The sequence below is a fragment of the Seriola lalandi genome, unplaced genomic scaffold, assembly GCF_002814215.2.
Source record: "Seriola lalandi dorsalis isolate HSWRI2012SDOR001 ecotype SW California unplaced genomic scaffold, Sedor1 jcf7180002054544, whole genome shotgun sequence".
NCBI classification, from domain to species: Eukaryota; Metazoa; Chordata; class Actinopteri; order Carangiformes; family Carangidae; genus Seriola; species Seriola lalandi.
Genome location: NW_019525097.1, coordinates 5,385,601 through 5,399,650, shown reverse-complemented (window position 1 = coordinate 5,399,650; position 14,050 = coordinate 5,385,601). Strand labels below are relative to the sequence as shown.

General features: G+C 40.5%; 2 protein-coding genes across 3 annotated transcripts in view; both read right to left on the bottom strand.

Moving 5' to 3' along the window:
• Positions 1 to 3,277, bottom strand: part of lpgat1 (lysophosphatidylglycerol acyltransferase 1) — a 47,308-nt gene extending 44,031 nt beyond the window's left edge. Inside the window, exons 1-2 of one of the 2 annotated variants that reach the window (XM_023414897.2) lie at positions 2,675 to 3,277; positions 1,751 to 2,003 (exon numbers count right to left, since the gene is read on the bottom strand). In XM_023414897.2, the coding sequence (XP_023270665.1) occupies positions 1,751 to 1,988 (238 nt within the window). In that variant the 5' untranslated portion in view covers positions 1,989 to 2,003; positions 2,675 to 3,277. Of the gene's footprint in view, positions 1 to 1,750; positions 2,004 to 2,157; positions 2,574 to 2,674 lie in introns of those variants that run through there. The other variant, XM_023414898.2, reaches the window with a different exon arrangement.
• Positions 3,278 to 5,387: 2,110 nt separating this feature from the next.
• Positions 5,388 to 13,982, bottom strand: ints7 (integrator complex subunit 7). Its single transcript, XM_023414855.2, has 20 exons — positions 13,800 to 13,982; positions 13,510 to 13,639; positions 12,597 to 12,743; positions 12,277 to 12,414; positions 12,112 to 12,158; positions 11,652 to 11,851; positions 11,412 to 11,534; positions 11,204 to 11,321; positions 10,952 to 11,086; positions 10,717 to 10,814; positions 10,019 to 10,258; positions 9,521 to 9,658; positions 9,218 to 9,424; positions 8,763 to 8,957; positions 8,216 to 8,319; positions 8,056 to 8,124; positions 7,410 to 7,542; positions 6,879 to 6,977; positions 6,084 to 6,269; positions 5,388 to 5,765 (listed from the first exon to the last, which is right to left on the bottom strand). The coding sequence occupies exons 1-20, from the start codon at positions 13,891 to 13,893 to the stop codon at positions 5,481 to 5,483; spliced, it is 2,886 nt and encodes a 961-aa protein (XP_023270623.1). The 5' UTR covers positions 13,894 to 13,982; the 3' UTR covers positions 5,388 to 5,480.
• Positions 13,983 to 14,050: the final 68 nt, after the last annotated feature.

Here is a 14,050-nt window from a genome sequence, read left to right as displayed (position 1 = left end):
ACAGGTCTGTAACACATATTGCTCAACAAAAGACCAGGTGTTCTATAGGCTGAAAGCTTTGCAATATTAATCAGTGTGCCTTGTTGCTCCCCATGTTCACCACTTCAGCAATTTGTAAGCATTTGCTCAGAGCTGTGTGCAACCAAACACCACTGACAACCTGAATCACTTCAAGATATTCAACCAGCCAGTTGAGAAGAATCAACAGACGTACTTTCTCTGTACAGTTACAAAAAGAAAAATTCCTTCACCATGACTGTATTTAGTAAATCTAGTATTTAAGGTCACAGCTTATTTTCGTTTTCCATTAACCTTGATTAATCAATTAGACTATAAAATATAAAGAAATTTGCCGTCATATTTTTTGAGAGCCCAAGGTGATGTCTTCAGGTGTTTTGTTTTGTCAAAACCAAAATTTCAAAACACAAAGGTGATTCATTTACTGTCATACAGCACAAAGAAAAGCAGCAAATCCTCACATTTGAGAATCTGGAACTCAAAAATCTGGCATTTCTCTTGAAAATCACCCTAAACAATTACCCAGTTATCAAAACAGTATGATTAATCAGTTATTTGTTGTAGCTCTACAAGTAATACTCCTTTTAAGCGGAGGCAAAGGAGGACCACATGCAGCAAAAATACAAAATGTGACCATGTGTAACTACACAAATAAAAACCAGACTGAGCTATGCTTTTCAAGGTAAGGAGGTTTTTCACAGAATCACTGTAATAGAGGAAAGTAATCTTGCTTTGAATGGAAATGCTCTATTGAAAGTGGAGGGAAAAGCAGCTGTGCCACTTAAAATTCAAAAGAAAGAAGAGCATTTTTATTCATTTTTTCTTCGACTATCTCATTTTTATTCAACCATCTGCCCTAACCCTGTCACTGACTTATTTCTAATTCAGGAAGAAAAATACTTGGTGACAGAGGGCAGTGGGATAGCAACTACACATTGGTGTCAGTGTTCATACAGTGACCAGTACTCATCAGCTGGGGAGAAGTTAGCCTCAATTTGTGCCTCTCATGTATTGACATTTGAGTGTTTGAAAAGACGGTTGCTTAACAGCACTTACCAGCATCCTCAATACTATTCTTCTCAGCTGGATGAAAAAAATTATGTCTGCTGCAGAGCAAAAAGATTTTTCACCAGTTTCTAAAGCTGCAACTGTATTTCCTAATCTCCTAAGGTAGAAGGAAATGACATGTCTTTGTTCTTTTTGTAAAAAACAAGAAGCATATTAATGCATGACATTATACTATAATTTCTGATATATGCAATACACCAAATGTAACTAATAATAGCAATATTGATAAAGCTTCAATTTTGGTTCATGTTGTAGAACTTAATCAAAGACATATATCATTCTACAGCTATCATCTTTGTTTGGACAAGAAAGCAGCATCATAACTGTAGCAAACGCAACATTTTTCATCCAGATGTTTTGAAGAGTCTAACCAGGGGTTTTGGACATATCTTCAGAAGAACAGCAAGTTTTGTTATAAAATATTCCAGGTTTGATGAGGTTTATATTTTTCAGTGCAACAGATGTTTATCTTTGTGATTCAAGTGTAAATTCGTGAAGCACAAATAAGGGCTAGGATGCAACTTCACAGCTTTTAGAGCAATTCTGTGCACGCTTACCCATCAGCAAACTGCTACCATTAGGTCCAGTGTGCAAATATATTTCTGCATGCAAGCAGAGCAAGAAAGCACATGGACCAATGGCAATATGCATGAATCTATCTTACCTGTATAGCCTGCAATCCAGCCCCATGAAGACACCATGGCCAGCAACCATTTGAACATAATTCCTTCAATGTGCCAGAAAGTGGAGCTGTCCCATATTCTCAGCGGCTGGAGAAGCAGCAGGTATAAGCAGTACGATGGGATGGCTACACAGTTGTTGAAGAACATAAACACAAAACGGAGCACAGCCGTGAGCAGAACCCAGCCCAGTTTGCTGGCCCCGTCCAAGAGCTGTGCCATCCTGATACACACCGTCTGTAACAGAGACACAGCAGCTGTTAACATCTCGGCTTAGCTTGTGTGACAAAAGACAAAACGAGTCCTGTGTGTACATAACATTAGCCTTACTGTAAACAAACTGATTTGCTCTGAACAGGACACGAATCCGCAGAATAACCCAATGACATACCACACACTGAGGAGGGAGTCTGCCGCGAACCGGTTGAGGGTGAGGCTATTTCACGGAATTTAAATGAAACGCGCGTAGTGGACGCTATTTTCTGATTTTTAATCAATAGGATTTATTCCTGACTGTAGCTGTTTGTTATTCGTGACTGCCCAATAGCTAGCTGCCTAGCCGTACCAGTAATGCATGCAAAGACAGGACCATAAAAGGACCAGTCGCACGGGACGTGGTCATGACATGCTAGCTAGCAGTAGGCTGAGTTAGCATAACGGGAGCAGATGTCATCAAACGTGTCAGGTGTGACAACCCTTGGGTTATAACATTATTGCTAAACATACTGACACACACAATGAAGGAAATAATAAACGTAAGTGCTTATGTATTTTATGAGACAATGCCAAACGTTAACTCGGGCGCTGGATGTCTGGAGGCTGGTGCAAAACTCAATATCCGTGTATTTCACCCAGAATATAGTCCGGCCCTTTACTTTACTTTAAGTGTGGTAGCTAATGTTACTCACCCCAATTAGTGTCACTGAAGCATCCAAGGACAGTCGGGGATGTAGCTAATTGCTGGAGCGAGATAAACTATATCACGTGTAGCTCTCCTAAACGGTTAATTTAGCAATTTTTGCTAGTTGACATGTTCCCTTTCTATCAAATCCGGGGATAGCGATGGAAACGTGTGATAACGTTACAACAAACCCCGTAATGTAAAACTGCAGTTGCAGCCATTTAGCTAACGTTATCCAGGGCTGCTCGGGCACGGTGTCTCCCGGCGGGCACCGTTAGCTCGCTAGCTAGCAAGCAGGCAGCTCCGCTTGAGCGTCGCTGACTCCATCTCAGTCAGAGACACCGGGATAAATCCACCAATGCATCATCATCATCGTCGTCGTCGTTGTCGTCAAGTTAGCTAGCTACTGAGCTCCCATTAACGAATACGAGCGAGAGGCGATTCAGGCCGGGCCTCTGATCAACGCCGCTCGTTAGCCAAACGCTACACAACGTACACACGACATATGCACATCAGATTCGAATAACAGCGATATTTCGTTTCTCTGCTGGCATCACCCGTTATCTCTCTCCAGTCCCGATTCACATCGCGTCAATGCACAAAAAAGATCAACACGCTGAGAACGGAAACGCGTCCGTCTAGCCTTCAAAATAAAAGCTTCAGTTGTAAGGTTTCATGCACGAATAGTGAAATAAGTGAAAGGGCTAAAAAAAAACCCTGATGCTTTATATCCTGCTGGGTAGTTTGATTTATAATAATGTATCATAATTAATTTGTGAATCATATTTTCTATAAATAATTTAGATCTGCAAAGTAACAAATTTTTTAAGCTGCCAAATAAATATAGTGCAGTAAAAAGTACATTTGCCTCTAAATGTAGTGGAGTAGAAGTATAACATAAAATGAAATGGAAATACTCAAGTTAGGTACAAGTACCTCAATTTTGTCCTTTTGTGTCTTTTAAGTTATCATCTATTGCCAAATGAGGTAACACAATGGTGATTGAGCCTATTACCAACCGATGAAATTATATACAAGTCCTTGCATTTTACAGTTTTATGAACTGGGTCGCTGGTATGACTCACTCACAAAATCACTACCACAAACGTTAGTGGTTCAAAAACAAACCTGATAATGAAACTGAGATCTGCGATATTGCTACTTTAAGTCGGTACTTAAGTAAATGTACTTAGTTACTTCCCACAACTGGCCATTCATGTTAGGATTATATTGTTTGATTCATTTTTAGTTGGTTTAGTTGGTATAGTACTTTGCATTACCTTTAATTCTGAATGTTGAGAATAAATCAACCTGCCTTAGTTGAAATTGTACCTAAGTAGTGCAAATTCCCCAACAAAGTTGCAAATAATAGAATTAACACTGTGAACCTGAATCTCCCATTTATGAGGCCCCTTGGCAGTTATCCACTTTGCCCCACTGAAAAATCTGGCATCAGAAGTTACAACAAAATTTGGAAGTCTAACAGAAAAAAAAAAAATCAATATACTTAAAATTCTAGTAGCCGAGTCAACAATTAATAGTCAATGTGCATACCAGGAGGCATGTCCCAACTGTTTTTCTTATTTATACTACTATGAATTTGTAAAGAATATTAACAGAATAAATAAACTATTATGCCTGGTTTTGTAAATTGTTAACGTGTCAAGCAGCTAATTCCATTGCATTAACAAAGAGAAGATAACAGCATCCTAGATTTGTCATCAGAATGTGATGAAAATGTTTCCTGTATTGAAAATAAGGGTACCTAATTTCTGACTGTTGCCAAATGATCAATGTGAACATATCGAACATCTAAATTTTAATATTAAATAGAAATTTCCTTGATGGTTTAATGAGATAATTGACTTGGTACAACCAGTACCTAGTTTTTATTTTGAAAAACACGTGCGGAAGCTTCATTTTTACTCCCTGTCACTTGACACTCTGGTGTTCACCTCCAGCCTCTAACCATTAAGTGCGCAGACTCCTTGATTCAAGTGCTGATGGTTTCAGTATTAATGGACAAGAAACTGTTTTTATAATTTTGTGACTAAGTCTTATGACTTCATCTTAAGTCATCTGGACCAATTCCCAGCTGCAAATTGTTTTCAGATTACATCATCATCAGTGTGGGTGTGTGTTTTCACGATTAAAATCACTGAATTTACTTGCTTTTAAACCAGAAGCATCATAGGCAACAGAGTTCGCATCATTATTAAAGTATGTGAGAAGATATAGAACTGGGGTGTCATAACTGTTGGTGAAAATAACAAGCATAGGATGGGTCAGCATGATGATGTACACTGTAAAATAGTAAAGGTAAATTTATCTAGCGGAAATAGACTAGATGCTGACCATTTAACATTATGATTCAGACAAGTGTGGAATTGACATCAGAGATTTTAGTACTCTTCAGACAAAGATGTTCAGTAAATGACTTAGCTCTGCCCCCTGGTGGCACTCTGTTATTACACTTATTGTAGAGTAGATTACAGTAAATCCAAGGACATTTGTACTAAATTGTCCTGGAGATCACTGCATGCATGAAATATGATTTGATTAAGAATATGGAGAAGCAATTACAAGCAATTTAGCATTTTCTGGTGGGCGATATTCACCTTCAGGTTATACAGAAGGCCAATAATGTATGGAGTGAAGGAATCATGTTCTAAATAAGTGCATTATCCTTGCTTCACACATTTTAGAAGAATTACACGCAATTAAATCTGGTCTTTTAATTATTCAAAAAAATATTTACTTAATCAGTTTTTACAAAACAAAACAGGTCAAGCACAAAAGTTAAAGCACATTTACTAGAAGCGAGAGTATGCTCCCCTCTGTGGAGCAGGTTGGGCTCCACTCTGCTGCTGCATCTGGTGTCGGAGCTGCTGGGAGTAAGGATCCTCCAGGGATTTGACCGACACCGTCGTCTTAGGCCCCGTCTTCCACTCTGTGCCGCTCTCATCCACCACAGAGGCTTCCACAGTTACAGTGTGAGTGCCCAGGATGGAGAAGTTTAGCAAGAACTGGGTGCTGAAGTAGTCGTTGTGCGGTTCTACCCGCTGCTCGATCTCATTAGTTTTAGTGTCTAGTGGAATCTGAAGGGTAGGAAATATGGGAAAAGGATAAAAATATGGGAATGTTATTGTCAAAGGAGCAACAACACAGCCAATGGAGAGCAACTTAGAGGACAGATGTGTGCACTAGTGTGGTCTGTGTATGCAGCTGTGTTAGTAGTGCCTATATGGGTTTTAGAATATCAGATAAAAGCTTCAATACATGAAACAAAGAGTGATATCCTGTATCATAAGAGCACAAGAGAATGGAAGAGGGGATGTTTTGGACTTAAGATTTCTATGATTTCTTAAAAATATTTAATCAATAATCAAAGATGAAGGCAAAAAGCCAACACATACCTTGTGGTCAGGTCCCGTCTTGCTCTGGAGAACTGAAGTGACATTGAGACAGACAGACTGGATCTTCCTGAAGAGTCCTGGAGTGGAACCATGCTGCACTACCCCCTCCACTTTTAGAGTCAGCTGCTGGCTGTTCTGCACTGGGATTGGTTCACTCGGTGTTCGTGGGGATGGAGAAATAGCAAGCTGTAAAAATATAACACATGCCTGGATAAGTCTTCAGAGAGCTAAAGAAAGTTCTCTACTGTACTGCACGTCTCCATGATCACACAGCCATGTAAAGTGGATACTATATGTGGTGTCCTCTGTTCCTTTCCTAATAAACGGGTCAAATAAAAGCATCCGAGTTATGAGGGAGTGACTTTCTCATTCTTCCTTTTGTTGATGAATGATTGTTAATATGAACAGTGAAAGGCATCCTGTAAAAGTCCTGAGGACATGTAAATCTAATACAATGACATTGAGAGGACAGTACTGCTTTTGAGTAGATAGAAAGTTGTGTAGTGAGCTCAAAGTCATTCGTAATGTTTTTCATTCTGTTTGGCATCAGTAACTGTGAATTAGGCCAGGAATCATTCTTTATAAATTAAGTTCTGATTTAATTTTGACAGAAAATTTAATGAAAATGCCACCGTCTCACACAGGCAGTGTGTTCGCTCTAACCCATTAACATGGGCACCAAAATGAAACACAGCTGCCACACGCATGCCAGGCAGCCAGTGCGTTCCTGGCCTTAGGATGTCCATATGTTTTTTGCTTTTCTAATTAAAGTGCTTATATTATGAGTTACTGTACCTTAATGCTTGTTGACTGGAGCTTTTGGAAGAAGTACCTCTGGAAAGACAGCGGGACCTTGAGCAAAGCTATGACAGTGTCACAGAGGCAACCTGTATGCTGAAAAATAATGACAGCAAACAATACATTTACATTATCCACATTATAGGCGGGTTGCTGCAGCTCATTTCAATTTTTTTCTTTTATTTAACCAGATAAATCTTGTTGAGATTAAAATCTGTTCTATTCAAATCTTTTCAAGAGGACAGCATTAAAATATTGTTACAGCAATTAATGTAAACAGCAAGACAACTGTCATATGCTTTAAGAGTATAGACAATATCCAGTTAAGATCCATATATGCATCTAGGTACACTGACATACAAAGCTTAGTTGCACAAATACACCACTTACATACTACTAGATAACAACAGAACATTTGTTACAACCTTTATACTTTGAAAATCTGGAAACCCTGGAGCAAAACCATGAGCAGAAGTAATTTAGCATATTCAAACTTGGTGATCACTAGGTGGTCCATGTTAATCTTACCAGGTATGAAACTGGGGGATGTTTCTTGGTGAGGCCCTCCACTTCCTCCAGCACATGGTTGAAGACAGACATCATCCGTCGCTCGTATTCACTCTCTGTCTGCACCGACCCCAGGGTGCCATACTCCTGAAAACTAAATTACAGAAACACAGAGAGACAATCTGTTACAAACAGACATCTGCCAGGAGACCGCCTTCAGGGGACACGTGCCACAGCAAAGCACTGTCAGTACAAAACATTCAAGTACAAGGATACAGTGAAAAGCCTTACTAACAATTTAATAAGATGCATTTATTTTCAATATGATGCTGTGTGCGTCATGATAACTGGTCACAGCATTGATATTAACATTCCTTTACAAACTCAATAAGATGCACGTAAACTAAAATGAGATTAGTTCTCATTCTTTACTGACAGTCACCGACAAAGAAAATACATTTTCTCAAGTGCCAAACCAGTTAAAACCCTCTGACCCAAGGGATTTAAATAAGACGGAAGTCTTTTTTCTCTACAGCAGTTTTCCCCCAAAGTTTGTAAGTAAAACAATGAATCTAATATAAATTTACATTTTTTCCCTGAACTGCCAAAAAAAAATAAAAACAAATCATATTGGTCGACCTTTCTGGACTCCAGCAACAACTCTCACCTGGCTGCCTGTGGGTCCAGAATCAACGCTTCTATCACATGGGAGACAAGCAAACAGCTCTGTTGTTGTCTGGACAGACAGTTAAAGCGAAATACATTACAGCTGAGAAAACAAGGTCAAAAACACTATGCGAGTGTGACCGAGGCATGTTTAGGGATACAGCTCCACATTGCGAAGGGTGGCATAGTCGGCATCAAACGAGGCCTGGTGTAAATCAGCATAGCGTGCTCCAAGACTTCTGAACTCGTCCATGCATACCTTCATCTGGAGAGAGAAAAAAAATTCAAATTCTGGACAGTGAAGTAGACATCTACTCTGGGCTGTTTTTTTTCCCAATTCATGTCTGCCTGCTGCTGCATTTTCCCCCTGCAACTGCAAGATTTTATAATGTATTTACCGGTAGCTTTAGTCAAAAAACAGACCCGTGTGCCATTAACCATCTAATTTTCCCACATCTATTTTCAGCCCTGAATAATATGTATATGTGCCTATGCATACATAAAATGTTCTTTCAATTGCTACCTCAGTGAAAGTAGAACACCAAGTATGATTTACAAACTGCTGCCAGCTAAAACTCTGGTGAGTACATGATGTGCTACAGCATCTATACAAAAGCTATACAATGACTTTACAATGTGACTGCCTGGAGCTTTGGACAAAGGACCTATTCCCTGCAGGGTAACCTCTCTGCATAGACAGTGCTTCACCTGTAATGAGATGCGGCCGCAGCGCTGCAGGTCGTTGCCTGAGGTGAGAGCGATGGTGGTTGCGATGGCAGGAGGAGGGCTGGTTTTCAGGCTGTTGCAGGTACAAATGAGCTGTGACAGGGCTTGCAGGGTGTCGATCCGCAGCTTAATGAACTCGCACTGGAATGTTAGGGGGCTCAGAGGAGTGCTGGCAGCCTGGAGGGAGGGATTAATCAGATAATGTGTACATAACCACAGTTTAATTACCACAGTTAAAAAGTTACAAGCCTTGTTGAATTGACCTTATAAGATACAGTCAGGTACTGGGTTAGAATTAATCCATGAGATGCTGTGAAATCAGCTTCAATAGGAAGACTCTCCAGACTGACTATCAGCTGCTTTAAGCATCCTGTCATTGGTGAAGGAGGAAGTGTAGTAATGTTTTTTGACAAGCAGATGCCTGACAGTTAACTGACTGTGAGGGAGGCGATGCCCTTTTGGTAGGAGCGCAGGGCCTCGGCGATGGCGCTCATGGCTCCGCTGTAGTCTCCGTCCTCCACGTGACTCAGGCACTGCTCGGCCTGTGAAAACTCCTTCAGGCTGTTCAGCCAAAAGTAGAAGTGTTCTGATGCCACACGGGTCCGCAGACTCTGGTAGAGCTCGCTGGAGAACTCATGGCATCCCTGCCGATTAATGATAAATACTTTATGATCTTGCTTCAGGAAATGGATGGTGCTTGTTGTGACACCATTTTGATTAAAAAGAGATTTTTTTTTTACCATGCGTGAAGCTTGCCGTGCAATGCGGTAAACCGTCCATCCATTAGCAACATTCTCCAGCTGTTGTTTGATGACTGTCTTCACGTCAGCTGACAAAGATGACTGACTAGCAACAAAAATCACTGTTGCCAAGGAAACCTGCCACAATCACAGTGAGTGGGACAAGTGTTAAAATCCAAAATCTGAAATAAGCTAATAATACAATAGTAACAAAAGTGTAAACACAAGAAAGAATTCTTAATGTGAGTGCAAACTAATAGTCAGTTATTAGCAGTAATGTAAGGGCTAAAAAAGCTGTAATTCAAAACGGCTGGATATGTAGGTTGATTGTCAACTAGAAAGTAGATAAAAACACGATCTCTGCTTAAATGTAATCTAAATGCTGTTGTAAGTCTGCTGTGTCTGTGCTTAAAACATAAAAGCTACATTAGACTAAGACTCTCAAAGCTTTTCCTTTCTAAACGTCAGCTGATGTGTGACTCATGCTCAGTCTCTCACCAGAAGCTCTTGCTGCTTGTCAGTGGAGGAGTGACTGGCCACTCTGTAGAGGTCCACCAGATCTCCCAGCATACCGTCGCCCAGCACCGGCAGGTGGGTGGCGATGGCTGCCAGAGCGTGGCACAGAAGAACGCGCGAGGTGTCACAGGATAAGTGGAGTTGGCCGAGCAGGAACTCCACAGCCGATTGGCTGAGATGGGGTCGACTTTTCAGCATCTTAACCAATGAGGTGAGGGCCGTCTGGGGTGGGGTTGACACAAAAAAAGGGAAGGAGAAAGTTGGGTATAACTACAGAAAGTCGTATATTTAATAATCAAGAACTTCTGCATGGCACTTTCCCCCGACTTTATCGACTAGAGCTGGGAACAGTTTGAAGTGTGATATTATTTTTAGTTCACTACATGTTTTTCTACAAATACTTTTTTCATTTAACAAAACAGGAAAAACTTACCAAATATTAAATGTTCCCTAAACACAACAATGTTAATAAGTAATTACTATTACTAGTAAAATAAGTAAACGTGATTACTAATCTGACCAGACATTTCATGACAACTTATGGAGCTCGATAGTTTTCTATACGATGTTTGAAGAACATTTTGACTGCTGCCAAAAAAGTATTGATGTTCAGTGTTCAGCCCTATTCCTGATGCATTCATTCGACCTGTATCGACTGCCTTGTTGTTATAATGTCTTACTTTGAGAGTGGCCTGGACACTGGGGCTGCTGTCCTGACTGCAAAGCATCAGAAGGGACTCCACTCCCAAAACTGTGTCCTGCTCCAACTGTACTATATCTGAGGAGGAGAAATACACACAGAGGCACTCAACACAAAAGCAAACACCAGTGGGGTGAAACTGAAATTAAATCATTTGCATGAGTAACTGGCATTTAAGTAATCCCTAACCCAGGCCATTACTTGTTGTAACTAACCTTTTTCTGGACAGGAAATGGCAATGTTGGAGAGTACTATGACCCCATGAGCAGCCACTGCCAGGTTGCTGTGGTAACAGCATTCTTGCGCCAGTTTAACCAGGTCAGTGAGCCGGGGGGGAACTGAGGAGCTACCTGAATGTTTGAGAGGAATACAGATCAGTCCAGAGATATTCTTTTTCACAATACAAGTAACAGCAGTGGAACATGCTATATATAATGTATATAAAGCCGAGGTAAAATAAACACCACCTGTCATATTACTGAAGTACTGCTTGATTGCGATTGTTCCAGAGAGGGTGGAGAGGACAGCAAGCATCCCCAGCTTCAAGCTGTTGTAAGGGCTACTCAATGCACACTCACACAGAGTCTGCAGGTAGAAACACGTTCACATTACCTACAGGTTTCACGCAAACATGACGAAAATGATGCGGTGCACTCTCAACATCTGAAAGGTTACCTGAGTGTTTTCTCTGATCCAAAGATGAGGAGCCTTTTTAGCCAGGAGCTTTAGGTCGTTAATTGCAAGTCTCTTCACAGCTTTTCTTGGGTCATCTTTCAGGTACTGAAGGAGGAGCTGTAACTGTATGGACAAGGAATCAAATAGCAACAACTGTTAAACACTTGTCAAGACAAAATACTACAACAAGTACAAAAACGAACCACCAATGATGATGTAAAGCTCTGTCATCGCCCCTACCTGCTTAGGGATATCAATGAGGGAGAAGGCGGCCAGCTGAGTGAAGGTGTGCAGGGTGACGATGACCATGGGGGTGGAGGGATAGGAGTTGACCAGGTGCTGTAGGAGCTCTCTGCTGCTGGACGCCAAGCTGGCATCATGGTGCATGTGCTGCAGCATGGGAATCAGCTTCAGCTTCAGTTCCACTGGAGTGTCCAAACCTGGGGTAAATGTACAGACCAAGGAGGAATACAACCTCTGTCAAAGATGAAGTGAACATAACACGACCTTTCTTCAGAACAGAAAGCTTTGCCTGGACAATTCACTATGAATCAATTGTTTTAGGCCTTAATTTGTTCTTATTTCAATTTTTGGTATTTGTTTGGAATATTTAATGAATATCCAAAGCTTGTAAAAAAGGCATTCTTGACAGCCATTATTTCCCTAAATGTGATTGGTGAATGCGATGCAAAGATTTTACCTTGAATCATCTCACTGACTTTGTTACAAATCCCAGCTGCAAAGTCTCTGAAAATTAGAAACCACATAAAAAAAAAAAATAAATAAATAAATAAAATTCATGTTATCCAAAATGTCATCCAATATTTTTGCACTACAGTTCAGCTAAAGTAATGAATTTCCTTACTTTGACTGTGCGGAGAAGCTTGCAGCTGCAAATATGGCAGCTTCTACTTCCACATTGTCATGAGAGTCCAGACTTTGGCGAATACTGTGGTGGGCATTCTTCCTCTCTGGGATGATGGAGGCCAAACTACCAAGCATCCTGAACAGAGGGAGCAACGGGGAAATTGTTTTCAGTCTCAGACAACTGGAAGCAGGGGGAAGTTGGCGTGCATACATTACAAACGTATTCTGGGACTGTACAGTAGTACACCTTTATAGCAAAAATCCTGTGCCAACCAGCATGTACACTTATGTTCCATTTTCATTATTACACATTATTACCTCAGCGTAATGGCTCTGGCCACAGGGTCATTGCTGTGGATGACCGAAAACACCCTTTTAACGAATTCATCCACATTAAGGATCTTTTCCAAGTGTTTCTCGCTCTGTTGAGTTACCTTCAGCACACAAAGGCGCAGAAAGTTGTTCCTGAAATCAGAGAAACCATCTTTATTAGAAAAGACATTTGTGCCACAATAAAACCAGTCCTACTAATTACACTAAATATTTAAAATATTGCTAATCACAAGTTACCAGAGCACCAAATGTCATGCAGAAAAATCAGAAGTACTCAATTAATGTTGTAACTAGTTGTCAGTTTATCATGTACATCTAGGTAAAAGTAATGCTGTCTAATACACCAGCCCTGTAATCAATCCTGCCTTCATACAGGTTCTAATGTTCAGTTCTTGTTAAAATTTTGGAGGCTGTAATTAGTGGTGTAGTTTAACTGCATTGTGTATTATTGAAAGATGTGTCTAATATGTACTGAAGCAGATTAGTTGATTAATCAATTAGTCAATCAACAGAACATTTATCGGCAACTATTGTGATGAATTATTTATGATTTCACAACATTTTTAAGAAAGAAAATATTCTCTGGTTCCAGTTCCTTGCTTTTCTTTGTCATACATGACAGTAAACTGAATACCTTTGGGTTTTGGACTGCTAGTTGGACAAAAAAAGTCATATGAAGATGTCACATCAGGCATTAGGAAAATTAGATATTTTCCCCCATTCTCTATAATGACTACTGAAGTAATCGAGAAAAGATGCAGCCCTAATATTTACTTTACCCAAGGATAGATTAAGATTTGTTGCATGGCTGTGTGACTGTATTACTGTAGCAGCCATCAAAATTTAAAATGTCATTCAGCAGCTATCATGTCAGCACCAGTTTCTAAAGCGTCCATACCCAAGTCTGAAGATGTCTGCTAGTTTCAGAAATGCAGAGTTGATGAGGATGGGAAAGGGGTACTTCTGGAAGAGTTTGGGGAAGAGCACAACCGCCTCACACTGCTCTCCCAGCTTCCCTGACCGCAACCCTGGAATTGGAGCAATTTCACTAGTCACAACAAAGTAAAGACATCTCACATGGCCGGTAACATTTCGCAGAACCATCACATGGAAAAGACACAACACACGACGTAGGACTACAGTCCAACAGAGCCGTGTGCTAACTAGTTAGCAAGCCAGCTAACGCACCTTTGTCCAACTCCATGAGAGCGGAATTGGCGTCGAGCTCTTGTTCTCCATAACAAGCCTCTGATAAGAATGACCTTGCAGTGGAAAGCGACATTATTGTTTAGTTTTTTTCACTTGAAAAACCAGGCTTCACTGCGCCCATCGGTCGTTAGAGTTCACTGTTCATGGGGAGAACAGAAAATATTAAGCCCGGTGTTACAGATGTAATACTTCCGGTTTGGGTTTTTTTTTCCACAATAAAGCGCTCCTAA